The following is a 27460-nucleotide window of genomic DNA, read 5'->3' as shown; positions in this document are numbered from 1 at the left end:
ACAAATTCTTAGAAAGGTATAACCTTCCCAGACTGAATCAGGAAGAAACAGAAAATATGAACAGACCAATCACAAGTAATGAAATTGAAACTGTGATTAAAAATCTTCCAACAAACAAAAGTCCAGGACCAGATGGCTTCAAAGGTGAATTCTATCAAACATTTAGAGAAGAGCTAACACCCATCCTTCTCAAACTCTTCCAAAAAATTGCAGAGGAAGGAACACTCCCAAACTCATTCTATGAGGCCACCATCACCCTGATACCAAAACCAGACAAAGACACTACAAAAAAAGAAAATTACAGACCAATATCACTGATGAATATAGATGCAAAAATCCTCAACAAAATACTAGCAAACAGAATCCAGCAACACATTAAAAGGATCATACACCACGATCAAGTGGGATTTATCCCAGGGATGCAAGGATTCTTCAATATACGCAAATCAATCAATGTGATACACCATATTAACAAATTGAAGAATAAAAACCATATGATCATCTCAATAGATGCAGAAAAAGCTTTTGACAAAATTCAACACCCATTTCTGATAAAAACTCTCCAGAAAGTGGGCATAGAGGGCACCTACCTCAACATAATAAAGGCCATATATGACAAACCCACAGCAAACATCATTCTCAATGGTGAAAAACTGAAAGCATTTCCTCTAAGATCAGGAACGAGACAAGGATGTCCACTCTCACCACTATTATTCAACATAGTTCTGGAAGTCCTAGCCACGGCAATCAGAGAAGAAAAAGAAATAAAAGGAATACAAATTGGAAAAGAAGAAGTAAAACTGTCACTGTTTGCGGATGACATGATACTATACATAGAGAATCCTAAAACTGCCACCAGAAAACTGCTAGAGCTAATTAATGAATATGGTAAAGTTGCAGGATACAAAATTAATGGACAGAAATCTCTTGCATTCCTATACACTAATGATGAAAATCTGAAGAGAAATTATGGAAACACTCCCATTTACCATTGCAACAAAAAGAATAAAATACCTAGGAATAAACCTACCTAGGGAGACGAAAGACCTGTATGCAGAAAACTATAAGACACTGATGAAAGAAATTAAAGATGATACCAACAGATGGAGAGATATACCATGTTCTTGGATTGGAAGAATCAACATTGTGAAAATGAGTATACTACCCAAAGCAATCTACAGATTCAATGCAATCCCTATCAAATTACCAATGGCATTTTTTACGGAGCTAGAACAAATCATCTTAAAATTGTATGGAGACACAAAAGACCCCGAATAGCCAAGCAGTCTTGAGGGAAAAAAATGAGCTGAGGAATCAGACTCCCTGACTTTAGACTATACTACAAAGCTACAGTAATCAAGACAGTATGGTACTGGCACAAAAACAGAAACATAGATCAATGGAACAAGATAGAAAGCCCAGAGATTAACCCACGCACCTATGGTCAACTAATCTATGACAAAGGAGGCAAAGATATACAATGGAGAAAAGACAGTCTCTTCAATAAGTGGTGCTGGGAAAACTGGACAGCTACATGTAAAAGAATGAAATTAGAATACTCCCTAACACCATACACAAAAATAAACTCAAAATGGATTAGAGACCTAAATATAAGACTGGACACTATAAACTCTTAGAGGAAAACATAGGAAGAACACTCTTTGACATAAATCACAGCAAGATCTTTTTTTGATCCACCTCCTAGAGTAATGGAAATAAAAACAAAAATAAACAAATGGGACCTAATGAAACTTCAAAGCTTTTGCACAGCAAAGGAAACCATAAACAAGACGAAAAGACAACCCTCAGAATGGGAGAAAATATTTGCAAATGAATCAACGGACAAAGGATTAATCTCCAAAATATATAAACAGCTCATTCAGCTCAATATCAAAGAAACAAACACCCCAATCCAAAAATGGGCAGAAGACCTAAATAGACATTTCTCCAAAGAAGACATACAGATGGCCATGAAGCACATGAAAAGATGCTCAACATCACTAATTATTAGAGAAATGCAAATCAAAACTACAATGAGGTATCACCTCACTCCTGTTAGAATGGGCATCATCAGAAAATCTACAAACAACAAATGCTGGAGAGGGTGTGGAGAAAAGGGAACCCTCTTGCACTGTTGGTGGGAATGTAAATTGATACAGCCACTATGGAGAACAATATGGAGGTTCCTTAAAAAACTAAAAATAGAATTACCATATGACCCAGCAATCCCACTACTGGGCATATACCCAGAGAAAACCGTAATTCAAAAAGACACATGCACCCGAATGTTCATTGCAGCACTATTTACAATAGCCAGGTCATGGAAGCAACCTAAATGCCCATCAACAGACGAATGGATAAAGAAGATGTGGTACATATATACAATGGAATATTACTCAGCCATAAAAAGGAACGAAATTGAGTCATTTGTTGAGACATGGATGGATCTAGAGACTGTCATACAGAGTGAAGTAAGTCAGAAAGAGAAAAACAAATATCGTATATTAATGCATGTATGCGGAACCTAGAAAAATGGTACAGATGAGCCAGTTTGCAGGGCAGAAGTTGAGACACAAATGTAGAGAATGGTCATATGGACACCAAGGGGGGAAAACTGCGGTGAGGTTGGGATGGTGGTGTGCTGAATTGGGCAATTGGGATTGACATGTATACACTGATGTGTATAAAACTGATGCCTAATAAGAACCTGCAGTATAAAAAAACAAACAAAACAACTAATACTAAACTTTCATTGGGTTATTTGTATGGAAATATGTTAATATAAATGTTTCAGACATTACATGAAATTTCTAAAAATCTTATATTTGTATTTGTATGGAAATATGTATGGAAATATGTTAATATAAATGTTTCAGACATTACATGAAATTTCTAAAAATCTTATATTTGTATTTGTATGGAAATATGTATGGAAATATGTTAATATAAATGTTTCAGACATTACATGAAATTTCTAAAAATCTTATATGTTCTGGTATAATGTTATAAGTAATAATCCTAGTTATTACTTTAAAATGTATATCTCAGAAATAACTAATTTTCTTGTCAACTGCATTATTATGAACTTTCATCAAATCTTTAACCGTGGTCATTTTTAAGTCTTTTGTCATTTACAGACAGTTCTGGGTGTACTCTGATGATTTTGCAAATATGTTCCTATAAAAGGGTTTCATCTTCAAGAAATTCATGGAAAAGACTCTGACAAGTACAGGTTTCTGGTAACTGACTGTACTGCTGAACTGAATGAATAAGCATTTTCAGAACTCTAATGAAAAACTGATGAACTCATAAAAGTGCTAACAAAAGATCAAGATGAAAAAAAAAATTAATTACATGGGACTGAGTGAACTGATGAGGATGAGTATAATTTTTGTGACTTTCTGTCTGAATTTAAAAAAAAAAAAAATCCCACAAGGACTCAGAGGCAAAGAATATACAAATCAATTTTCACTGCAAAGTAAAGGAGCTGTTACAGTGGAGGATTACTGGACTGAATGTCAATATTATGACATAGTATGAGTGTGTTTCATGTTTGGTAATTGCAATCATTGTTGCTTTTGTTGTGGTCATCCATGTACAATGCTTGGTGTCAGTCTATTTATGTCTTGTAAAAATAAAATACAGTGTGTGTGTGTGTGAATAAAAAAAAAAAAAAAAAAAAGAATCACCGAATTGGCAAATATCACAATAATCTGTAATTTTTGCATAAGCACCACCTGTTTCACTCCTATGCCCCTACCTTACTTTGAAGGGTCATGTTTTCTTTTTTTTCCACACAGTTAAAGCATTCATAACTTTACAAGGATTAGTGTGTCTATGACAAAAAGAGAGAACCAAGTCATGGAAGGCCTGCATCTTTCACCATTAGGCAAAGTCTCAACTATCATACCTGCAATGCCCAGTACCCTCTACGCTTATATTCTTCTCTGTTCCTTCTGGAAGATCCAGTTAAACTTCAGGGGAAGGAACTGGAGGATGGTGACTGAGATACTCTTTTAGAGGCATGAATTTCTGTGTTTAAGCAGGTCTCGCTCTTCCTGTGCACTGTGATTTCGGAACACAGGAGGGCAGTCGGACCGGCTCTGGACCCTGCTGAGGACACAAGGCTTCCACCTCTTGCTTCTCAGAGCCTTCCCCTCTACTTCCCGACCAGCTAGGCAATCTCCTCAGCCATAAGGGGGCGGCAAGAATCCCCTTCAAACATTTTCATCACACGTTAGGATCTGGGCACCACACCTCTGGGCTTAGAGCCTGCCAGCTCGTCCCCTCTGCTAACACCCACCCAGACCCTGATCTCAGCCTTCAGACCCCCAAATGGCTGTAAGTCATTGTGCTGCCTCTCAGAGGGCACACCTTGCCGGGGGGGGAGCATATTTCTGTAAGGCCCTAATATCTGATCCACTTCGTATATCTCTCAGATCAAATCAAATCAAAATCGAAATATTGGCCAAAGATGCAATACTGTGAATCAACTATATATCACCTTAAGAATATATATATATATTGGCCAACGGCAAGCCAGGTGGCTTCTGACTGCCCCAGATGGCAGCACCACCTTGGGCAAGACAACTCCTGTTTGTGGGTCTCGGGCTCCTGGAGAGATGGGGCACAATGGCCCTCAGGTCCCTCCCAGTCCCCACCCTCTCAGGTAGGCGGAGAAAGCACAAAGCAGCTGCCTGTGCACATTCTCATTCTGCTCTTTCCTGTGTGCCTGAGCGGGTGCCAGGGAGTGTCAAGGCTTCCCAGAGATCACCCAGGAGGTAGGTTCTAATAGCAGCCTCTTTACCAATGAAGCAACTGCCAAGAAGAGCTAGGTGCCTTGCCCAAGGCCACCACGAATGAGTGCCAGAGCTGGGATGACCCCAGACGACCCCTTCCCACCTTTGCTGTCGGGACCACTGGTCAGGAGCTACCGTCCTCATCTGCCCCGCTTGCAAACGGAGGGAGGACCTGGTTACAGGACCGGCAGCAGCAGGCTGTACGCAGCGTGGTGGGCATTGCAGGGGCACAGCTGGAAGGGGCCTCACAGACGGGCACCGGGGACCTGCCCAGGCCACGCGGCGTCAGCACAGGGGCAGCACCTGCACCAGGGTAGAGCTGCGGCAACCATCCAGGAAACCAGAAGGTGGGAACCAGAGGAGGAGAAATCTCAAGAGAAGAGGTAATGGAGACAATACAGCTAAAGCAAAGAAAAGAGAAAGGGAGGGGCTGGGGAGGGCCCGACGTGAGGGAGGAAGCGATGGAAAATCACTGCAGCAGGCCGGGCAGGGGCTGGGGCCTTCTCCCTTAGTCTTCTTTTCCAGTATGATTTCTGATATTTCTACTCTACCGGCTTAGGGAGTAGATGTATGTGGGTGGCCCAGAGCCAGCATTTTCATGCCAGGGTCCAACTCCCTGAGGAGCTAATTGCAGGCTAGGTGTACCAAGCAGGACCTAGGGGTAGGGTGGAGTCGGTGCTTCTCAAACTTTTTCCTTCCCTGATAATTCCCTTGGGCTTGTGGGGGGAAAAGCAGATTCTACTCTTCCCCAAAGGGATCCTAATGCAGGGAGACTGGGATGGGGCCCGGGAATCTGCAGTTTTACAGCTACCCCAGGTGTTTTTGGTGGAGGTGGCTCAAGTCCCCACTGGAGACACACTGGTGTAGAGCCTGCCCAAGGTGGGGATGAAGTGGAGGCTGTGGAAGGGGTATGCAGGGGTGTCCCTTCCCGGTATCTATCCTGAAGAAAGTGAGCATGTGTGATGGGGGAGGGGAGCAGGATGCTGAAAGGGTCTCAGCAGAGAACTGTCCTCCACAAGAAGTGGTCCTCACCTAGGGACAACTTTGTTCGCCCAGGGGACATCTGGCAATGTTTGAAGACATATTATTTATTTATTTGGTTGTACCGGGTCTTAGTTTCGGCTCGCAGGCTCCTTAGTTGCAGCACGTGGGCTCCTTAGTTGCGGCATGCGAACTCTTAGTTGCAGCATGCATGTGGGATCTAGTTCCCTGACCAGGGATCGAACCCAGGCCCCCTGCGTTGGGGACGTGGTGTCTTATCCACTGCACCACAAGGGAAGTCCCTGAAGACATGTTTTGTCACAGTTGGGAAAGGGGGGTGCTTCCGGCACTGAGCGGGTAGAGGCCAGAGATACTGCTAAACATCCTGGGACAGCTTCTGCTCCCCCCACCCCAACACACAACAAAGAACTATCCTGCCCCAGAGGTCAAAAGTGCAGAGGTTGAAAACCCCAGAACCAGCCAAGTCCCCATCCCCAACCCCTTCTCCAGGATCTTGAATAAATACTTGCTCTGCATCACATCTGTTATGTAACAATGTAACGTGGGAGATGCTAAAATCACAGTCATTTGGCTCAAGCGAAAAAATCAGCACAGCCAGGTGGGTCTTGGCCTCTCTTTCCCCCTCCCATTCTGCAGAAGATTTGGATGCACTTCACAAGCGATTGGTGCCACCTAGTGGTACTAGAGTTAATACCAGCAGGAACATTTCCAAGAACTGGAAACTGTTGATTATTAACGGGCTTACCACTGTGAAGATTCTGTGGAAATAAACGAAGACCACCCAAATGAGAACAAATAGAGGCTATTTATTCAGAGCTTTCTATAGCAAGGGAGTCAGTTACAATCAGTTGCATTTGGCAGAGACTCAAGTACAAGTGGAGAATCAAATGCTAGCGGAAAAGGTTTACAGAGAAAAAAGAAAAGGCTTCAGGTGCCCTGAATTGGAGGTTGTTGGCACGGGGAGGCTGGAGCCCAGGGCATCGCGTGTGATTGGTTTGGAGAGGCTATTTGGCTTTCTCTGATTGGTCCTGAGTTGATAGTGGGGGGCGAAAATTAGAGAAGCTGCAGTCAGGGACCAAGTCCTGACTATTCGGGGCCCATTGCTGCCGAGGCTACGGGTCAGAGTTCTGTCGTCATGTATGGTCTGGCCAGTGTCTGTTTGTATATTCAGTCTCTTAATTCATTAATCATTCTAAATACATCCCTGCTGTTACTAATCACGAAACATTACATAGAGTTACCCGTGTGAGAAGCAGCTTGCCTACAAATCAACAACTCTAATTTTTAAAGGCTGCCCTTACAATTTTTGATTTAGGGTCCATATTTGATATCACTGTTTGATTTTGCTGTCCATGGTGTCTTCATATGTATAAGTTTGTTCTCCTAATTGATATCCACATGGGCCCTGGGAATCCCTCAGCTTCACCTGTTTGGGTGACTTGTTAACTCCTTGAGATGGTGCACCTTTATCACCATCAGCACCACCAGCATCGCCACCACCACAAGGTCAGTGGTTCTCAAACTGTGTTCCCAGGACCAGCAGCAGCATATGGGAACCTGTTAGAATTGTCAGTTCTCAGGCTCCACTCCAGACCTACAGAATCAGACACTGGAGATGGGCCCAGCCTTCAGGTGATTCTGATGGCCACTAAAGTTTGAGAGCCACCACTTTAGGTGAATTTCTAGCATGCCACAAAGGGCTGAAGTCAGACCTTCCACGATGTTTCCTCCAAATTTGTGAAACAGAACTTTTATTTATCTAGATAATATAAATGACAATATTTGCTAACATTTAGTGACACCTGGTGTTACGCACGTCATGTACAGTTTTTTTTTTTTTTCATGTACAGTTTTGACTCACTGCTTTCAACAGCCTGAGAGGCAGGTTCTGTTCTTACCTCCATCTGACAAGTGAGGAATAGAGGCTCCAAAAGGCGAGGTAACGTGCCCCTAAGGTTATACAGGTTACAAAGAACCAAGAACTGAAGCCAGGCTTACTTAGCTCCAGAATTTTGTTCTTAACTACTGTTTTCTTTTCCCCAAGATTATTTATTTATTTAATTTATTTTTGGCTGCGTTGGGTCTTAGTTGCGGCACGCGGGATCTTCGTTGCGGCGCGCGGGCTTCTCTCTAGTTGTGGCGTGCAGGCTCCAGGGCATGTGGGCTCTGTAGTTTGCGGCACGCAGGCTCTGTCGTTGAGGCATGCAAGCTCAGTAGTTGTGGTCCGCAGGCTTAGTTGCCCTGCGGCATGTGGGATCTTAGTTCCCTGACCAGGGATCGAACCCGTGTCCCCTGCATTATAAAGCAGATTCTTTACCACTGGACCACCAGGGAAGTCCCTTAACTACTGTTAAAGATACTAATTGCCAGAATCATAGATGTAAGTCTAGAGAATTTGCATAGCTTTGGTCAGACTCCCCTCCCCGATTCGCTTAAGGAGAAACAGAGGCCCAGAGAGACTGCCTGAGGTCATGTGGTTACCTCTTTTTTTTTTGTTTGTTTGAATCAAAAATTTTTATTTAGTCTTCGGCCAAACACAACTGATTTCCATCCACAATTATTTTTTAAGGTAAGAAACAGTGAGTCGGGGCTTTCCCTGGTGGCACAGTGGTTAGGAATCTGCCTACCAATGCAGGGGACACGGGTTCGATCCCTGGTCCGGGAAGATCCCACATGCCGTGGAGCAACTAAGCCCGTGTGCCACAACTACTGAGCCTGCGCTGTAGAGCCCGCGAGCCACAACTACTGAGCCCGCGTGCCACAACTACTGAAGCCCACGCACCTGAGCCCGTGCTCCGCAAAAAGAGAAGCCACTGCAATGAGAAGCCTGTGCACCACGACGAAGAATAGCCCCCGCTCGCCACAACTAGAGAAAGCCCGCGTGCAGCAACAAAGACCCAACGCAGCCAAAAAGAAAAAAAAAAAGAAACAGTGAGTCAACTGAAGAAGGGGCCGTGGCCTTGGCTAGGGAATGGTGACACTGTGACACTCAACGGAGAACGTGGGCCTGTGGGGATGAGCCTGGGCCGTGAAAGGACTGGACCCGGGTCAGCGACCCTTCTCCAGGAAGGCTCTGCAGAACCACACACACTGCTGGTAGATGGTCTCAAAGTCAGCGTCGTTGCCATAATAGGGATATTCAATAATGAGTTGCTTTTGTGGATCATAGCTCCCAAGTAGTTCAATTTTCGCTCTGCAGTTTTTAACTTGATTACTTTTTCTATTCAAATCTCTCAGGTTGCTGTCATCCATACATAGCATATCATCAAATGTGGCAAAGTCTTCTTTGGTAACCCAGACACACGAACAGCACCGACTTGGTCACCTGTTCGGCCATCTTCCCGCAGCACATAGAGGTGTCCACTCATGTGGTTACCTCTTAATTAGGGGGCTAGAACCCAGAGACTCTGGTTTCAGATTAAGTCCTCAATAAGCCCTTTGGTGAATCAGAGTCATACAAGAATATTTTACAACTTTGGGACAGAGTGGATAAATAAATCAGAGGAAGCTGGGAGGGCATAATTAATAGCTGGCCATATTTGAAACCAGTGGTGGTAGGTATGACTTCTGTCTAGGGAACTTTAAAAGGGTCTGCCGCATCTTGCGGAAATGGGATATGGATTATTAGTTAGCAGTGCAGGAGTTCCTACATTTCCAGCACTTCTTAGGCTGTGAGTGGCAGTCACACTTCCAGGAGCAGGCATGGGCCACAACCTTGTTTCCCTCCCCAGGGCCCTTCCACTAGTGAGGCCCTGGCAGACTTCTGTGGAAGCCTGTCACCCTCGTGGAGATAAAGGGTCATGTATGTAGAGGTGACTGTGGTACCCCAGCACAGGGCAGCCTCCTAAGCCCCAAAGAGCAGAGCATAAGACCACTGGGCCCTCCCTGGCTGTGTTGGCTGATTTCCAAGCTCTGTTCTGCTCTTCTTTGCTCTCTAGAGGTAGCTGACCTTCCTTTGGTTCTTCAAGGTTAAAAAAACAAATTCCCCCAAAACCTCACACCAAATACCTTCCATCTGGGGGCTTTATTCTTTCTGAGACCGAACACCCTCCCACCACCAAGCCTCTCCTTTCCTCTTCCAAGTAGCTGCCATCTTATGTCTCCCCCTTCTTCATTTCCTTCACCGTGGGGTCTTCCTCATAAGTGATGAGTCTGTAAGGTCAGTATGTGTCTCCTTGTCCCCAGGACCTAGCACGGTAGATATTATTGAGCCTCGATAAATACTGGACTGAGTTTAAGAAATACTGGGGCTTAATAAGTATTGGTTGAATGAATGAATGTTCTTTCCGGAGCCACTCCCCAAGGTCCAAACACGTTCCCCAAATCGGGGCAGCCAGGGACTCCAGCCGTCCAAGGACAACACTCCCAACCTCCGCCCTCACCCCCCACCCCCGCCCTCACCCCCCACCCCCTCCCTTCCCGCTCAGTTGAAAACCAGACCCGTGTTCCGGAACCGGCTTTCAGTTCACCCAGCGTTTCCGCGCTCTTTGTAAGGAAAGCTAAGGATGTCAGTGGAGAGACAGACGCGCAGCGGGGAGAGGGGGCGTGGAGGGCGCGTTGGCGTTTTGGGTTAATTCTATTTCTGGGACTCCAAGACGCGAGGGCCGGGTGAGCCTGGGCCGCAGTCCGGCTCGCGTCGTCTTTAAGGGGCGGTCCCCGAGCCTGCGGGCGGGCGGTCCCGGAAGACGCAGATCGCGCGGCCTCCGCGTCCGGATTCCCGGCCCTCTGCGCCCGGATCCCGGGTCCTCCGCGCCCGGACTCCCGGTCCTCCGCGGCCCGATCCCCGGCCCTCGGCACCCCGATCCCCGGCCCTCGGCGCCCCGGTCCCCGGCCCTCGGCGCCCCGATCCTCGGCCCTCGGCGCCCCGAATTCCGACCCTCTGATCCCCGGCCCTCGGCGCCCCGATCCCCGGCCCTCGGCGCCCCGATCCCCGACCCTCTGATACCCGGCCCTCCGCGCCCCGATCCCCGACCCTCTGATCCCCGGCCCTCCGCGCCTCTTCCACGCCCTTGGCGCCCGGACCCCCACCGCGCGCGGGGTCTCGGCTCTCTACAACCCCGCCCGACTCCTCCCCACCCCATACTCAGTGCCCGGGTCCTCGGCCGTCCGCACTGCCCCCGACCCCCGCCCCAGCTCTCCACGCCTCGCCCCGCCTGGCCCTTCCTCACCCCCACCCGGGCTCTCGGCGCCGCGGCCCTCCGCACGGTCGCCCCAGCCCCACCCCGCGCAGCCCCTCTGCGCGCCGGCCGGCGTGCGCGGTGACCCTGCGGCCGCCCGGCTCTGTCTCCACCCGCGCGGCCACCTCGCGCGGGTCACCTCCCCGACCTGGGCCTGGCTTGGCCCTTCCGGCGCTCAGTCCTGAAAGCCCTCGGGCCTCAGGCCCCGGCGAGGTACCCGGGAGGGAGCTGGGACAGATGGGCCAGCCCTCCTGCGGCGGAGGCGGGGCAGGGTTGCGGGCCCGCGGGGCTGGGCGGCCCTGCGGAGGCGGGACTCGCAGCAGGACCCAGCAGAGGCTGCACATGCGAGGCGAGGTCTGAGCGCCCCGCGTCTCACAGCTGCCTCGCTTTCAAGTGGAATACTCAGCTGGGGCCCCGACTCAGGCCAGCCTTGCGGAAAGAAGGAACGAAAATGGGTGCTCCTTAAGTGGAGGCAGGCAGCCTGGACCGCGACCTCTGGGAGAGCATGGTGACCCCCTGGCGCTTCTCTGTCAGGGTCTGCTTGTCGCACCTGAGGGGCTTGGAGCGCAGAAAGGACCTCGGCCTTCTGAGACCCTCTGGGTGCTGTCGCAAGGCTAGACTTTGTTGGCTTCTGCTTGGCACTTTGCCCAAACTCATCTCAGCCTCTGAGGACATTGGCAAGGGGGCCCCGGAGAGCTTGTGTCGGCAAAGGACCAGTTGGAGTGACCTGGCTGAAAACGGGCCACTGGAGAGAGTCCCCCCGGAGCGGCGGCTAGGCTGCCTCCTTCTGCACTTGCGGATCTGGCTCCGGGCGGGGGCGCTCTTGGTGAAATTCTTCCCCCTCCTTCTACTCTACCCCCTCACCTACCTGGCTCCCAGTGTCTCCAGGCTCTGGCTCCACCTGCTTCTGAAAGCCACCGAGACCTCCGGTCCAACGTACATCAAACTCGGCCAGTGGGCCAGCACCCGGCGTGATCTCTTCTCAGAGGCTTTCTGTGCGCAGTTCTCCAAGCTGCACGTCCAGGTAACGCCCCATCCTTGGACCCACACTGAACACTTCCTACGGCAGGCCTTCGGAGAGGACTGGGGGAGGGTCCTTTGCTTTGAGAAGCAGGAGCCTGTGGGTTCCGGCTGCGTGGCCCAAGTATACAAAGCACGTGCCAATCCTGCCTTCCTGGAGAATGACAGCATCCGGAAACTGGCCACGGCCTCCAGACTGCAGCTTTCTTCGGAAGCTGGGAAAGTCCGGGGGCTGGGAGAGCTCCCAGGACACTTGGGGAAGGCATGGAGGCCTCACGGAAGTCTTGCCGACCAGTCATTTCTAGAAAGGCTGCTCTTCCCTAAAGCTGACCTGGGTGGATCAAATGAAGTCTTGTCTCAGGCTTCGGGACTCGCCCATGGACCACAGCCAGATCACCTCATCCCCGTGGCCGTGAAAGTAAGTGTTCCGATGTTTGCAGCCAGGCCCTTCCCACCTCTAAAATCTCACCGACTCCACGGAGCTGCCCAGATCAGGAAGTCCCCCTTTGCAAGTCACCCCACATTGCCTTCCATTGATTTCTTTTAGCTTGACCATTCTCTGAGTGCCTATGATGCGCAAGCTGTTTGATTTCTTGGCTTGAAGGAGTGGTGATGCGAATGGTCTGAAAGAGGAAAATGAAGAGGGTTTGGAGTTGGCTGCCGCTGTGGGTGGAGGACCCACCATTCAGCTGACCTCCTGCTCTGGGGTCAGGACAGGTCGGAGACAGACTGTGTTAGGTGTGCTGTGGTGAGCCCAAGAGGGTGGTGTTCATTTTACAGAAGTGGCTTCCTTCTCTCTTTATTTCCAATCACCCCTTCCTGGGCTCCATCAACTCTTCTCTCCACACCTTTCCACCCCTGTTCAGCACGTCCCCAGGAGAACTGGCAGATGCTAGTAACAAATACCCCGGTGCTCTCTTTTACCCCCTCAGATAAAACCCTCCCAAGGGTGCCTCACTCAGACCTACTGAGTCATACTTTCCAAGGGAAGAGCCTGGGCCTGGCTTTTTATAAATGCTGCAAATGATTCTCATCATTAGGCACGTTTAGGAAACACTGGTCCAAAATATCTCGAAGGTTCCCTCTGCTCTGTGGGATACAAAAGGAGTGGATGCCTGCTGTATACCAGGAAACATGCCCGTCACGTCAGATGCATTGTTTAATCTTTATTAGATGCCCGAGATAGGCATTTGTTTTTCTTATACCTTTATTTATACTCCACTTTATTCCTAAAACGATTTGAGGTGGAGGTAGGGGCTATCGTCTGCATGAGTTTTTTTTGTTTGTTGTTTTGGCCATTCCATGCAGCGTGTGGGATCTTGGTTCCCTAACCAGGGATTGAACCGGCGCCCCCCTGCATTGGAAGCATAGAGTCTTAACCACTGGACCACCAGGGAAGTCCCCTATCTGCATGTTTTAAACGATAGAACAGGAGGCTGAGAGAAGTTGCGCAGCTTGTCCAGTTTCATACAGGAAATGGGTTGCAGAACTGGAGTTTGAACTCTTTCCATCCCACCTCTGGAGTTCTGTGACTCTACAGCAGTATTTTGCAGGCTTTGGACCACCTGACTCAGCTACCTGTACACTCAGTAAAATGCAGATTCCCAGCTCCCCTTCCAGCCAGTCTGATTCAGTACGTCTTTTTCTTTTTTAAAATATTTATTTATTTATTTGGCTGCGCTGGGTCTTAGTTGCAGCATGTAGGCTCTTAGTTGCAGCATGTGGGATCTAGTTCCCTGATCAGGGATCAATCCCGGGCCCCCTGCCTTGGGAGTGTGGAGTCTTAACCGCTAGACCACCAGGGAAGTCCCTGATTCAGTAGGTCTTGGAGGAGATCTGGGAGTCCACATTTTCACCAAGCAACCCACGGTGACTTTTATGCTCGCTGATGTTTAGGAGTCACTGATCTAAACTTAATGTATTTGGAAGGGGAAGCCCACCTATTCTTCCCAGCAAAGCTGAGTGCCATGCAGGGGAGCTGCCCTCTGAGTCTCCTCAGGAAGAGGGACTTCCTTCCCAGGATGCAGGAGCATCCTGGGCGTTGGGACTGCTTCCCCTTTGCTCTGATGAGAAGCCTGCTGACTCTCCTTTGACGGTGGGACCCAGCCCTGGCTGGGTGGACGTGCCCTCCTGATTGATCCCTCCTGTCTCACTGTGCCTCTTTTTGGCAGGTGTTGCACCCTGGCCTGCTTGCTCAGGTGCAGATGGACCTGCTGCTGATGAAGATGGGCAGCCGAGTCCTTGCACTTTTGCCAGGAATCAAGTGGCTCAGCTTGCCTGAGATTGTGGAGGAATTTGAGAAGCTCATGGTGCAACAGGTGAATTCTCTTTCCCTCAGTTGTAAATAGCACACAACAGTTTTTGCCATTAGCAGCTGCTTAGTAAATGCTGAATGGATGAGTATTTTCCCAGTGTGTTGTGGCTAACGTAGTATATTAGTCAGGATCGGTGATGCTAGCTGATATAACAAAGAATATCCAAATCTCAGTGACTTAATGCAACAATGTTATTTTTTGCTTATATGAAAGCTCCATGCAGGTGAACTGAGGGAGTGAGTGGGAGCTCTACTCCATAGTTATTCAGGGACCCAGTTTCCTCCCAAATTTGTCATCTGGGGTCAGTGTGGAATGGGGAGAGAGACCATGGAGGGTCATGTAAAGGATTCTGCGGCCAGGTCTGGAAGTGATATATATCACTTCTTCCCAGTCTACAGGTCAGAGCTTTAATCACACGGGCCCAGTGTAACTACAAAGGAGCTTGGGGACGGCGGTCTTCCTTAGTGACTGGGATGAAAATGAAATGAGTCTGGTGGAACATATAGCATTATCTGTGCCACAATCAATGGCCGAACTCCAGAAGGAGAAGAAGAATTTGCTAAGTCACACACTGTGCCTTTGTTTTGCTTTGTTTCCGGGGCTTAATGAGTAGACAAGGACCTCCTCCTTGTCCAGGGCCCTTGGGACACCCGTTTAAGTAGCCAGACTTGGTAACCATGCTGGAGGCTCTCAGGGCTCCAAGGAGGCATCTGTGCTGGCTTCCCGGCGGTTGGCACAGAAATTGGCAGGCTTTTAGAAGCAGTGTGCCAAGTCTTCATTTATGTCCTCTGATTTAGGGTTTTAAGCCCCAGGAATGCGTTTTAACATTTAAAAAGCTTTGCTTTATGCTATGGAGTTGTGTAGTTTCGATAATAAAAGAAAATTGAAACAGAGAAAAATAACTTCTTTTCTGACACCCGTCTTGGCATTAATCACTCTCAGTTCTACCACCCACCTGAGCTTCAATTCCCCTTTGAGAAGTCTGATAGGCATCATGGGATCCCATCACTTGAAGCTCAGACCTCTATAGCGCACCCCATTTGTCTCAAAAATCAACTCTTCCTACCAGCTGTAGCTCTCAATGGTCCGATCACGTTCCCAGCCTTGAAATCTTAAGAGTCTGGGTGTATGTAGGGGGTGTATGTTCATTTATAAATTCATGTAACGTGTATTAAGAACTGTGTTAGAAGCTGGTGAACTAAGAAGACAAGTGAGGTTTTCCTGTCCTCAAGGAATATATAGTAGGAGGAGGAGGGCTGATGTGAAATATTTGGAGAAAAAGCACGAGTTACAATAGGAGTCTCTACAGGTTCAGTTGGGTTCAGCTGAGGCTCAAGAGGGGAAGTGGTCATTCCACCCTGAGGGTCCAGGCTCCCTAGGCTTGCGCTGATTCTCCAAAGGGGAGTGTTTGCAGTTGGCCCAAATGAGGGAAGAACATTCCAGTCAGGGGGAGTAAACAAGGCACTGAGAGGGGAGGCGTCTGGCAGGCTGAGATGTTCAGCACTCTGCAGATTGGGTGCAGCTGGAGTTTTGGGCAGTAGAGGAAGGAGGAGGCGCCCCAAGAGATGGACCTGGAGAGAGAAGCAGGGGCCAAACCATGGCCCACCTTGGACGTCATCCTAATGAATGCAGACTCCATCCTGCAGGTGGGGTGGGGGGACACCAGCACACGGACTGGAGAGAGGGAAGATGGGGGACAGGGGGCCCAACTAGGACACCTCTGTTAGGGTTCAGGTGACTGGTTTTGAGTCACCGTGGGAGGAATGGTGGCATGGAAAAGGGGAACAGATCTGAGAGTGGTGAGGGCTGCAGAGTTGATGGCACTGAGTCTCCCATGGGTGTGGAGGGTAAGAGAGAAGGTGTAATCTGCAGTGACTCGCAGGTGACTGGGGGCAGGGTGAACGTAAATTCAGTTTAGACAAGTCCTCCAGCGTGTCTGCTGTCTGCAGCTTGGAGTTCACGTCGTGGGGTAGGGATGGGGCTCGAGACTTCTGGGGCAGCCTGAGTTTCTTGGGAGTTCTGCAGGAGAGTAGGTGGGGAAGGCAGGTGAATCGCGGGACTTGCTAGCTCTTGGGGGGTTCAGATTTTGCTGTCCCTGGGCCCAGACTACCCCTTCCCTCACCTCTTCTCTCCATTTCCCTGTAGATCGACCTGCGTTATGAAGCTCGGAATCTAGAACACTTCCAATGCAACTTCCTGAATGTGAACTCTGTCAAATTCCCCACCCCTCTGCGTCCCTTTGTCACCAGGGATGTCTTGGTGGAAACGTATGAAGTAAGACTGAGAGCTTCCCCTGGCCGAGCCTTTTGCTCATAGTCAGGTCGTCTCCCCTTCACAGGAAGGCCTGAGTTGGAAAAGACAAAGGCCAAGAGAGCATGTGATTACTGCCTGTAAAACTGAGAGGGGTCTGGATACGCCTGAGGGTGGAAGGCAGTGTAGCAAGGTGGCTGAGAGCCTGGCCCTGGCCTCAGACTTTCTGGATTTGGAGGTCTGCTCTGCCGCTGTATTTGCTGGCTGGCTTCAGTTCCCTCCTGTACAACAGCAGGCAACCCTTCCTGCCTCGTAGGGTTGTCCCAGAAGTCAATGACACATTGAATGCAAAATGCCCTCTGCACAGAGACTGCACAGCGAAAGTGCTCAACACAGAGAAAGTGCTCAACAAGTATTCCTGTCATGGCCTTAGCTGTCTCCTGGTTCAGTCTCCTTTGTAAAGATGGTAATGAGATCCAGAGGAGTGACCTGAATGACCCACTGTTACTAGTTGTGTGACTTTGAGCAAGTTACTTAAACTCTCTGGGCTTTAGTTCTTTTATTTGTTAATTAGGGATAACAAGATCTATCTCAATAGGCTGCTTTGACAATTAAATAACCTATACGCGAAATGCGTACTGACTGGCTCCCCTTTCTTCTCTCTTCCTTTTCTTTTCCCTCCAGTGAGGTCACAGAGCTCATTCATGTCCCTATTGGCTGATTCTTGCCCAGAAACAAGCTCACCCTGACAGCAAAGCCTCTTACCTGTGGGTGGCAGTCAATGGATTTCCTCCCTAGTAAACCTATGGGACTTGTTGATACGTATTGTAGAAGGGAAGTGTAAATAGGTTAAAATTATCTTGTGGGTGACAGATTCATAGGGGCTCTAAGAAAGGAAAACCTCTCCAGGTCACTTCCCAATCAGTGGGAAGGCTGTGCGGGTGTGTCCCCGTGGAGATGAGGAGCGGGGCAGTCGCGGGCTGTGCAGGCTAAAGCTGTTCTATCCCCGATCTTCCCCCAGGAGAGTGTGCCTGTGTCTAGCTACCAGCAAGCAGGGATTCCCGTGGACGTGAAGAGGAAGATTGCGCGGCTGGGGATCAACATGCTCCTGAAGATGGTGAGTTCACGGCAGGGCGGGCACTTAGCTGGCACACGGTGGAATTGTGCGTGGGAGGTGGGGGACCCTGCTCGGCCAAGCAACCGGCCACTGGCTGGAGAGGGTCAGCTCTAGAGATAGCCGAGCTGACCCAAACGCGCCTTCTTCTACAGCTTTCTGTTGAGCACTTTCTCCGTGTCATGCGCTGTGTCTCTGTGCAAGAGTGGGTAGGGAGACCCAGGCCCCGTCCAACTTGCCTACAGTTTAGACAAACAGCCAAAGACAACCTCGGGTGTTACATGCTATTTCATTCATTCATTCAGCAAGTATTTGTTGAGCACCTGCTATGTGCCAGGCACTGAATTAAGTGCTGGATTTACAGTTGTGAGCAAAAGAGACATGACAACAATGTTCAGGGAACATTCCTGTTCAGTGGGAAGACAGGCGATGCTAAATAAGTGGGTTAAGTACGGGTACCCGAGGGTCATTTAGGATGGGCCGTCCCAGCCCCAGAATTTGTTCAGGAAGTGGCGCCATCTCCTCCGGGATGTGAAGGAAGTCTAGCTGTCTCCTTGGAGAGGATGGCCTGACAATAATTATTAATGAGTTGACACTCCAAAAAGGCTACAGTGAGCCCAAAGCAATATCAGTTATTTCATCACTAGTAGTAACAGCAGGAACCCAGCATCGTTAGCAGCTCACGTGTAGGAGCAAAGAAAGAAGATACGCGGGCTTCCCTGGTGGTGCAGTGGTTAAGAATCTGCCTGCCAATGCAGGGGACATGGGTTCAAGCCCTGGTCTGGGAAGATCCCACATGCCGCGGAGCAACTAAGCCCGTGAGCCACAACTACTGAGCCTGCGCTCTAGAGCCCACGAGCCACAACTACTGAGCCCACACGCCGCATCTACTGAAGCCCGCGCACTCTAGAGCCTGTGCTCTGCAACAAGAGAAGCCACCGCAATGAGCAGCCCGCGCACCACAACGAAGAGTAGCCCCCGGTCGCTGCAACTAGAGAAAGCCTGCGCACGGCAACAAAGACCGAACACCAAAAATAATAAGTAAAAATAAATAAATTAAAAAAAAAAAAAAAGAAGATACTGAGAGTGTCGAGGGTCTGAGGTCTTCCTGGTGGTTGGCACAGAAGAGAGTGGTCGAGGCAGAGACGGCTGGTCTAGGATGCATAGTGAGGACGAGTGCCCAGGTCTGGGGGTGCAGAATCGGGGTAGGAAGGAACCAGGCATGTGGTCAGAGAGTAGGAGGAAAGAAACCAGGTAACCAAGGTGGAGCCGTGAGGGCCAGGCAGGGGGCAGAAGTGGGGCGGAGGTGAGAATGGGCGTCCTGAGCCGGACGGTGGTGTGGTGCAGGTGGACAGCACAGGAGGCTGTAAGCCAGACACTCCTGGAGAGGGCTCAGGGTGAGAGGGGGTGGTGGTTGAGTGGCTCTGACCTCACCTCCAGCCCTGGGGTGCGTGGGTATCGAGAACAGGTAGCCCTCACCCAAGGGGCTCCTGGAGAAGTGGGGTTGTTGCTGGAGAGCTCGGTTTCCACTGTCAGCGCAGTGGAAGCTCAGTGGGGAGAGGACTTTGTCCCTGGTAACAGGGCTCCGAGGCGCACCGTGGGCCAGAGGGGAGGGTGCAGGGGGGAGTAGCTAGGGGAGAAGCAGTGCTGAGCAGCGCTCAGGAGTCGGGAGATCACGGGGGGCTTCCAGCTTGTGGGATCAAGGACCCTGGGGGCTCAGCTAACAGCAAGGTGCCAGGAGGTTCTGTCCCAGGGTCGGGGGTCAGCTAGCCTTTGGCGACCGTATCCTACAGGTGTGCAGGCCCCGGCTTCCTCAGTTCCCGGGATGTTCACCAGGATAGCAGCCTCCCTTACCTCCAGCAGAGCCAGGATCTGGACTAGAAGGGTCGCTCTGTGACCTGCTGCCGTGACCACCACGAGGGATGGGGTCTTCGGCCTGTGTCCAGTAGGAGGAAGGAGTCCCCCGGGAGCCCCTCCAGCAGCAGCTGTTCTGTACCTCTGCCCCGGGTCTCTCCTTCCCCTCACAGAAGGATTGCTGGTGGTTTCTCTGATCTTTCACAGCAGGCAGATTCCTGTTCCACAAAGTCACGCCTGACTTTCCCTCCATCACAGTCCCTGGGGCTTTCTTTCCTGCTTAGCAGGTTCAAAGCCATTCCTCCCAGCCTCCCCGATTCCATGTGCCAGTACGGTTGTCAGGATCACTGTTTAGACTTCATTATGTGGACGGATGGAGGTAATGGAGGTGAAGTCTGATTTATGAAATATTTTTAAAGAAAGGAAGTTACATGAATTTTAAGAACTGAGAGGTTTGGGGAAAATCTGTCCACAATGACTAGTTAATTTTTAATTTGATTATTAATTGCTCAACTCATAGAGTAAAAATAAGTCTCTTGAAATGCGGTTTGGTCTTTGATCATGTTCCCCTATGGTCATTTTTAATGCTCTTTACTTTGAAAATAAACTTTCTCTTGAAAACATCAACCTGGCTTGTCCATGTACAAATTATGAATCGATGATATCAAGCCCTGAGGCTTTATAAAACGCACACCTCTCTGCCTTGTAATTCATCATCGGGAACTCGCCGTCACCCTGGAAGCTTTTCCACGTGTGGCCTCGTGGTGATGGGATGGTGAGGCTGACTTAGCCTAGAGTAGCTCTGATCTCTTCCCAGATATTTGTGGACAACTTTGTCCATGCGGACCTTCACCCTGGGAACATCCTGGTCCAGGGCGCCGACGGTCTTCCCAAGAGCCAAGAGGTGCAGCCTCAGCAGGTAGATGTCTGTGACGCACTGGCGGTGGCTGTGACGCCTGCCCGGTGCCCGCTGTGCCTGGTGCTTCTGGACGCCGGCATTGTGGCCGAGCTGCAGGCTGCCGACCTGAGGAACTTCCGGGAAGTCTTCATGGCCGTGGTGATGGGGCAGGTGAGACCCGCCGGGCCCTCGGGAGTTGGGGCTGAATTTTTTAGGCCCTTGGGAACCTTGGGGCTCCTCAGCGTTTGTCATTCTTGTAAATGCCGGTGTTTGCCAAGGGTGCTCCTGATGGAAATGGGTGGAGCAGAGAGAGGAAGGAGGGAGAAGGAAGAGGAGCAGGGAAATGAAGCTGCCTAAGGCTCTGTAGTCACAACGGGCCTGTTCGAGCAGCTCATGGTTTGGAATGATGGGAAGGCACGCCTCCTTCCCAAATGCTGTTGTTCTGGTGGCCTCTCTTCCTTCACAGTAAGTGTACAGTTGGGCCCTGGGAACGCTAGCTTCTTGACTGAATAACAGCCGCCCTGGTCTGTGCCATTTGCTGCGAGAAGGTGGGGCTGGTGAGAAGCAGCAGCTCAGGGAACTTATTCTCCAGGTGTGGGAAGACACCTGATTGGCGCGGGGGTACGGGACATAAGTGGTTTTAACCCCTCACCCCGTGCCTCTGAGGGGCTCCAGTGGTTGAGAATTATTATTTAGCAAAAGGGACTCAGCAAAGCCTCTACTGAGTCAACGTAAAGTGCCACATCAAGGGTGACCGTGAATTCTCCAGCAAGAAAGACCCTGGGAAAGAGAAAGCTGGAGGAAAAGGCAAAATTCAGAGGAACCCCTGCTTAGGAGGCTTCTGAGGGGGCAGACCAGAGGCTTGAGCCTGAGCCAGTTGGAAAGCATCTCCCGGGCCGAGGTTCAACACTGAGGTGCAGTGGCGGGTGAGGGGGCGGGAGGTGCTCCTCTGCACAGGTTTGGGCAGAAGAAGAAGGTCACGGCCGAGGAGGAGGAGCTTGGCTCCTGGGCTGTGACCGCCGGGGCTGCATGGGTGCTGGGGAGACCATGGAGGCTTTGATCAGGGGCTTCCTGGGTGGAGGAGGAGCGAGACGGCTGGAGCACAGAGGCCGGGTCAGCCGTGAGCAGGGAATTCTGTTCGGGCGGGAAGACCGCCCTCGAGGATGGTGTGGCTGGTCCAGCCTGGCGGCCGGTCCTGGTGGCTCTGGGGCAGGCGCGTTGGTCGGTAGTGCCGCGTAGCAGGCACTGGCTTTGCTGCTGGGCCTGGGTGGCCTTGGAGGCAAAGGAGACAGTGCAGCTGCTTTCCTTGACTGCGCTGAGTATAGGTGGGGCCCCCCTGCCCAAGACAAGCTGCAAAAGACCTTGACTGTTTACCAGGTATGGCGGGGCGGGGAGGTAAAGCTAAAAAAGGATGGGTGGCCAAAAGCAGGGTGGTAGAAAATTTGGGGTGGAAACAACTAGGATATGAAGAAGTTTGGGCAGAGCATCTAGTTTTGTGCCCTCTTGACTCTACCAAGTTTTCTTCTTTTGCGTCTTCCAGGGCCAAAGAGTGGCTGAGCTCATCCTGCATCATGCCCGGGCCAGTGAGTGCAAGGATGTGGAGGGATTTAAGGCTGAGATGGCCAGGCTGGTGACCCAGGCCAGGAAGAACACCATCACCCTGGAAAAGGTAAGCAGGCCACTCCAGGGGCAGGGGCCTTGGGGTGTTTACTGACCTTGCCCTTGGACACAGCAAACCACAGGTCTAAGGGAGACCTCTTCAAGGGGGGAGGTCTTGAGGGGCTTGGGTTTTAAGGCAGATAAAGAACAAACCTTTTCCTCTGCCCACATCTTTGAGGTGTGAGGCGGCCCTCTGGAATCCCGGCTTTCAAGAGTGGCTCCTTGACCAGGCTCTCCTGGGTGGCTGCTGGGACGGTGACATATGTAGTGCTGCGTACCTGCCCTGCCCAGACTGGGGGTCAGCTGTTCTGCTGCTTTATCTCCGTGGAGCTCAGTGGAGCATGGGGGTGGGGCGAGGGAGGACTGAGGCCCCTGAGCAGACAGAGGACATACCGAATGTTCACGTCCTCTATTTAGACCTGCAGCAGAGCCCACTTGGTATGCTGCACACAGTTCTGACAAACCTGAGTTTTCTTCCCAAGTTCACTCCCAAGCCCACACTAGCTGGAGCGAGTCGGAACAAGAGGCGGCCCACTGGCAGTGAGGAGCGGCCTCTGGCCCCCGGCGCTGCCTGTCTTATTTATCCCCACGTGAGGTCTGCGTGTGCCGGGAGTGCGGGTAGAGGCCTCCAGGCTGGTCCTTCCGAGGGGTCTGTGAACTCAGCTGTGAGGCGGAAGTTGGGCTTGCGTGCGTGCAGTCCTTTCTGGGATTTGTCAGGCAGTCTACTTCTGCTCACTGGTGTGTGTGTGTGCGTGCGTGCGTGCGTGTGGACGGACGTGGGATGGGGCCGGCAAGGGAGAAGGGGTTCCCGGGGGCTCTGCAGCCTCTGCAGACTCTTTATTCTGTTTTCCAGCTTCAAGTTTCCATCCTTCTCTCGAATGTCTTTAAGTTGCTGATGACTCACAAGGTGAGGCCTGGGTGGAGAGCTCGCCCTCTGGTCAGGCAGGAGGGGAGGGCTCTGGGGAAGGCGGGTGGCCTCAGGGTGGTGACAGGTACTTTTCTTATGTGAGATCTCGTTTTTGAAAACGTTGCATGCACCGATCCCTGTGGTGAAGAGTGCTGTTTCTGTTTCTTGATGTCCGGCAAGATCTTTCCTTGGTCATGTTGTGATCCCACATTGGTGGGGTTTTTGGTGAAAAACTTTATGCTTTCCAAAACTTTTGACAGGTTCCATTTTAAAAATGACTTAAATATCACCTTAGGATTGGGGAAAGCTTTAATCATTGCTAGGGGGCTGGCTTGGAGAGAACTGGGAATGAACACACACTCCCGGGAGTTCAGTTGCACGGGACGGGGAGCCGGAGGGTGAGGCTCACAGCCAGCTCTGCACCCACCAGCTCTGACCTGCTCAAGCCTCTCCAAGTCTCCCCGGGGCCGCTGGGAGGGCCGGATGAGGCCGTGACAACGGTAGCGGTGTGCCGTGACTCCCCTCTACGCACCTAATTTAGCTGTGTAACATTTATTAGTATCTGATTTAATCCCCGCAACATTCCTCGAGGCCGGCACCGAGCAACTCACCCCTGGCCAGGTGGCCCCCATGGTAGTGCCCGAACCCGTGCCCGCAGCCCGACCGCGGGGCCCCACTCCCAGCTGCTTTGTTCTCCGGCCTCCGGTGCTCCCATTGGCACACAGCCTTCCTCACACACTGCGTGGGACACAACGGTTACCAGCGCTTTAGATGTTTGCTGTTGTCATTGTGATTCTCAGGACAGGACAGCAGAGAGAGGGCCAATCGAGTACAGCCACTCTATTCAAGTGCTTCACCAGGCACTTAATTTAAAACAATTCAAAACATTTTAAATTGTGGTTAAAAAAATAATATAAAATTTACCCCTACCCATCTCCAAGTGCACAGCTCAGCAGTGTCAACCACATTCACATAGTTGTGTAACAGATCGCTAGAGCTCTAGAATTTTCTCATCTTGCAAAACTAAAACTCTGTATCTACTGAACAAAAACTCCCCATGTCTCTCTCCCCCCCAGCCCCTGGCAACCACTGTTCCACTTTCTGTGTCCATGATTTTGATGACTCTAGATTTCTCATATAAGTAGAATCATATGGTATTTGTCCTTTTGTGACCAGCTTATTTCACTTGATGTAATGTTCTTGAGGTTCATGCACTTTGTAGCAGGTGATAGGATTGCCTTTTTTTTAAAGACTCAATAATATTCCATTGTATGTATATACCATATTTTCTTTATTCGTTCATCCTTTGATGGACATCTGGGCCACTTCTACCTCTTGGCTACTAAGGACAATGCTGCAGTGAACACAGGTGTGCGAATATCTCTTTGAGATCCTGCTTTCAATTCTTTTTGGATATTTACACAGAAGTGTGATTGCTAGATCACATAGTTTCTTTTAAATTGAAGTACAGTTGATTTACAGATGGTATTTTTTTTAGTTTTTGGGGAAGCTCCATACTGTCTTCCATAGCCTGCACAATTTTACATTCCCATGATGAGTGTGCATTTATAACATGCCTCTTTCTCCTGATCAGCCATCTGACTCCCCAAAGAAGTTTTTGGGCCTTAACTGAGACAAATAACCCTTATTTATTTATTTATTTAAAAATATTTAAATATTTATTTATGGCTGCATTGGGTCTTTGTTGCTGGCGTGGGCTTTCTCTACCTGCGGCGAGGGAGCTACTCTTCATTGCGGCGCGCGGGCTTCTCTTGTTGCGGAGCACGGGCTCTAAGCGCTTGGGCTTCAGTAGTTGTGTCACGTGGGCTCAGCGGTTGTGGCTCACAGGCTTTAGAGTGCAGGCTCAGTAGTTGTGGCGCACAGATTTAGTTGCTCCATGGCATGTGGGGTCTTCCCAGACCAGGGCTTGAACCCGTGTCCCCTGCATTGGCAGGCAGATTCTTATAGCTACTTTTTTTATTTTTATTTATTTTTATTATTTTTATTATTTTATTTTTTGGCTGTGCTGGGTCTTCAGTTCGTGCGAGGGCTTTCTCTAGTTGCGGCAAGTGGGGGCCACTCTTCATCGCGGTGCGGGGACCGCTCTTCATCGCGGTGCGTGGGCCTTTCACCATCGCGGCCCCTCCCGCTGCGGGGCACAGGCTCCAGACGCGCAGGCTCAGTAGTTGTGGCTCACGGGCCCAGCTGCTCCGCGGCACGTGGGATCCTCCCAGACCAGGGCCCGAACCCGTGTCCCCTGCATTAGCAGGCAGATTCTCAACCACTGCGCCACCAGGGAAGCCCCGGCAGGCAGATTCTTAACCACTGCGCCACCAGGGAAGTCCCCTTTACTTTTAACAAAGATTATTTCCCCAAGAGTCAGCCTTCCATTGCCTGACCTTCCGTCCACCTGAAAAGAGATTCTTGTTCTAGGTTTAAATCCTGGCTCTACTCTTCCTCACCCAGAGGCCTTGAGCAAGTCACCACCTGAGCCACCCTGAGCCTTAGATTCCTTATCTACTGAATGGAGATAATGAGAGTACTTTTGAGAATTAATTGGGTAATCCACGTAATTTGTTATTACTATTAACCTGGCTCCAAAGGGGAAGAAACTCTGCTGTATTTGAGCAAAGCCGGTTGTGCTTGGTCTCAAAAAGACTACTGTGGATTTTGAAGAATGACCCTTATTTAGATTTCTGGTTCCCGGTGTAGCTGTAAACTATTCACTTTAGTATTTTTAAGTCATTCACACACTTACACACTTCCCCTAGAGAAGAGCTGTACACACTGCATCCCCTATATTTTCCTTAATATTTCTAGTAGGTGGGGGGTTGGGTGAGTAGATGAGATGGTGGGACAAATGACTGGGTAGGGAAAAGAACGTTAGGTAGATGATAAAAATCACATGGGCAGGTAGACGAGGCTGGGAGTGGACGGTGACATGTTACCCAGGACACTCTCTGTATATGGGCTTCGGAAAGAACCACTGTTTTTCTGTTTCAGGTAAAGCTTGAGAGCAACTTTGCCTCAATTGTGTTTGCCATCATGGTGTTGGAGGGGCTTGGCCGCTCACTGGACCCTAAACTGGACATCCTGGAGGCAGCAAAGCCCTTCCTTCTGCAAGGACTAGCGACCTCCCACTGACTGCAGCAGTGGGTGCTTCATCTCAACTGGAGGCCACTCCCCACAGCCTCTCCTGTGGCAGCTTGAATATTCTAAAATTGGGATTGTGGAAGACCTGCCACTGCTTTTCACTCCGATTTGGTTTCAGGCATCTGTTTTAAAAGGTTTGGGTTAGTTGGGGAAGTAAAGGGAAAGAAGGTCCTCTCAGTTCAGTCGTGGAAGCTGGGCCTGGTGTCAGGGAGACTCTATTTCAGGGAAAATGTTCTCTGAAGGAGGACGAATAAACTTACTTTGTTTTCTGGTTTTTCTCTCTTCTCATCTTAACCCTCTATACTCCCGGATCAGGTGGGTCTTGCTGGTTATTTCCAGACTCTGATATCTAGGTTAGAAAATGTCATAGACTCCTGTAGACCCATGGCTTCCAAATGTTTTTTGTATTTTGTTTTTTTTGGTGCACTGCTTGCGGGATCTTAGTTCCCTGACCGGGGACTGAACCCGGGCCCTCGGCAGTGAAAGCACAGAGTCCTAACCACTGGACCACCAGGGAATTCCCCACAGTATTTTGTGTTTTTTGTTTGTTTTGTTTCAAATGTTTTGATTATGTGCCCTATTGGTAAAAAGTTGCATATATTTATATATACGTGCACATATATAATTTATAAGTTTTATACAGGTGCTACCATCACTAGCCAATCTCTGGAGGCACAGCCTTCACTTAGGGCAAGTTTCAGTGTATCTCAAATTATCCTCTCGACAATTTAAAATATTTTTTGCCAACCTCTTGCTAAGTTGTATTATAAGGTAAAAGGAAAAAAACCACAATGATTAATGGTTAATGTGACATACTAGAGATAGGAACAGAATCAGCTCTGCTGTTCTTCTTAAAGATCCCCTGCACTCACATATTAGCATTTAGATTCTGGTTTTTCTGAGCAATGTTCAGGCCCTTGTGCATTTGCCCAGGGTTAATTTCGGTTAATATTAATATATAGATAATATAATAAGTACATCCTGTTAACCGGGACTGGAAATCCACGGTAGCACCCAGTGACACTTCAGCAGCGAAGGAAGGGGTGGCGGCCACTGCCGCCCTCTGCACTGGGCTCATCTACGGACTATTCTCTCAAAGCTGGTCTGACGTGTGTCTGGCCCACATGGACGTAGAGGGTCGCAGGGTCAGCTTGTAGAGTGGATATCGGTAAAGCTTAATTTCTTGTTTTTGATAAAAATAATATTTTCCCCACATTCCAGTGGATTCTCCTGCTTGTTTTGGAGACCACGGCTCTGGACAGTGAGTGAAAGCTCAAGCCTCCCTGCTCTCTAAAAGTCCTGCTCTGACCAC

At 49.8% G+C, this 27460-nt stretch overlaps 1 protein-coding gene across 2 annotated transcripts; it reads left to right on the top strand.

The window, feature by feature from the left end:
• The first annotated feature begins 10501 nt into the window (after positions 1–10501).
• ADCK2 (aarF domain containing kinase 2) lies at positions 10502–26422 on the top strand. 2 transcript variants are annotated; one of them, XM_036863240.1, is made up of 8 exons: positions 10504–12416; positions 14170–14316; positions 16459–16587; positions 17585–17680; positions 20349–20600; positions 21970–22098; positions 22942–22995; positions 25999–26422. In XM_036863240.1, exons 1-8 carry the CDS (start codon positions 11484–11486, stop codon positions 26137–26139), a joined length of 1881 nt encoding a protein of 626 aa, XP_036719135.1. In that variant the 5' UTR covers positions 10504–11483; the 3' UTR covers positions 26140–26422. The 2 variants fall into 2 exon arrangements, with proteins under 2 accessions (XP_036719136.1, XP_036719135.1); XM_036863241.1 differs by lacking the exon at positions 22942–22995 and having other exon boundaries at positions 10502–12416.
• Positions 26423–27460: the final 1038 nt, after the last annotated feature.

Source organism: Balaenoptera musculus, chromosome 9 (genome assembly GCF_009873245.2).
Source record: "Balaenoptera musculus isolate JJ_BM4_2016_0621 chromosome 9, mBalMus1.pri.v3, whole genome shotgun sequence".
NCBI classification, from domain to species: Eukaryota; Metazoa; Chordata; class Mammalia; order Artiodactyla; family Balaenopteridae; genus Balaenoptera; species Balaenoptera musculus.
This window is presented reverse-complemented; position numbering and strand designations above follow the sequence as displayed.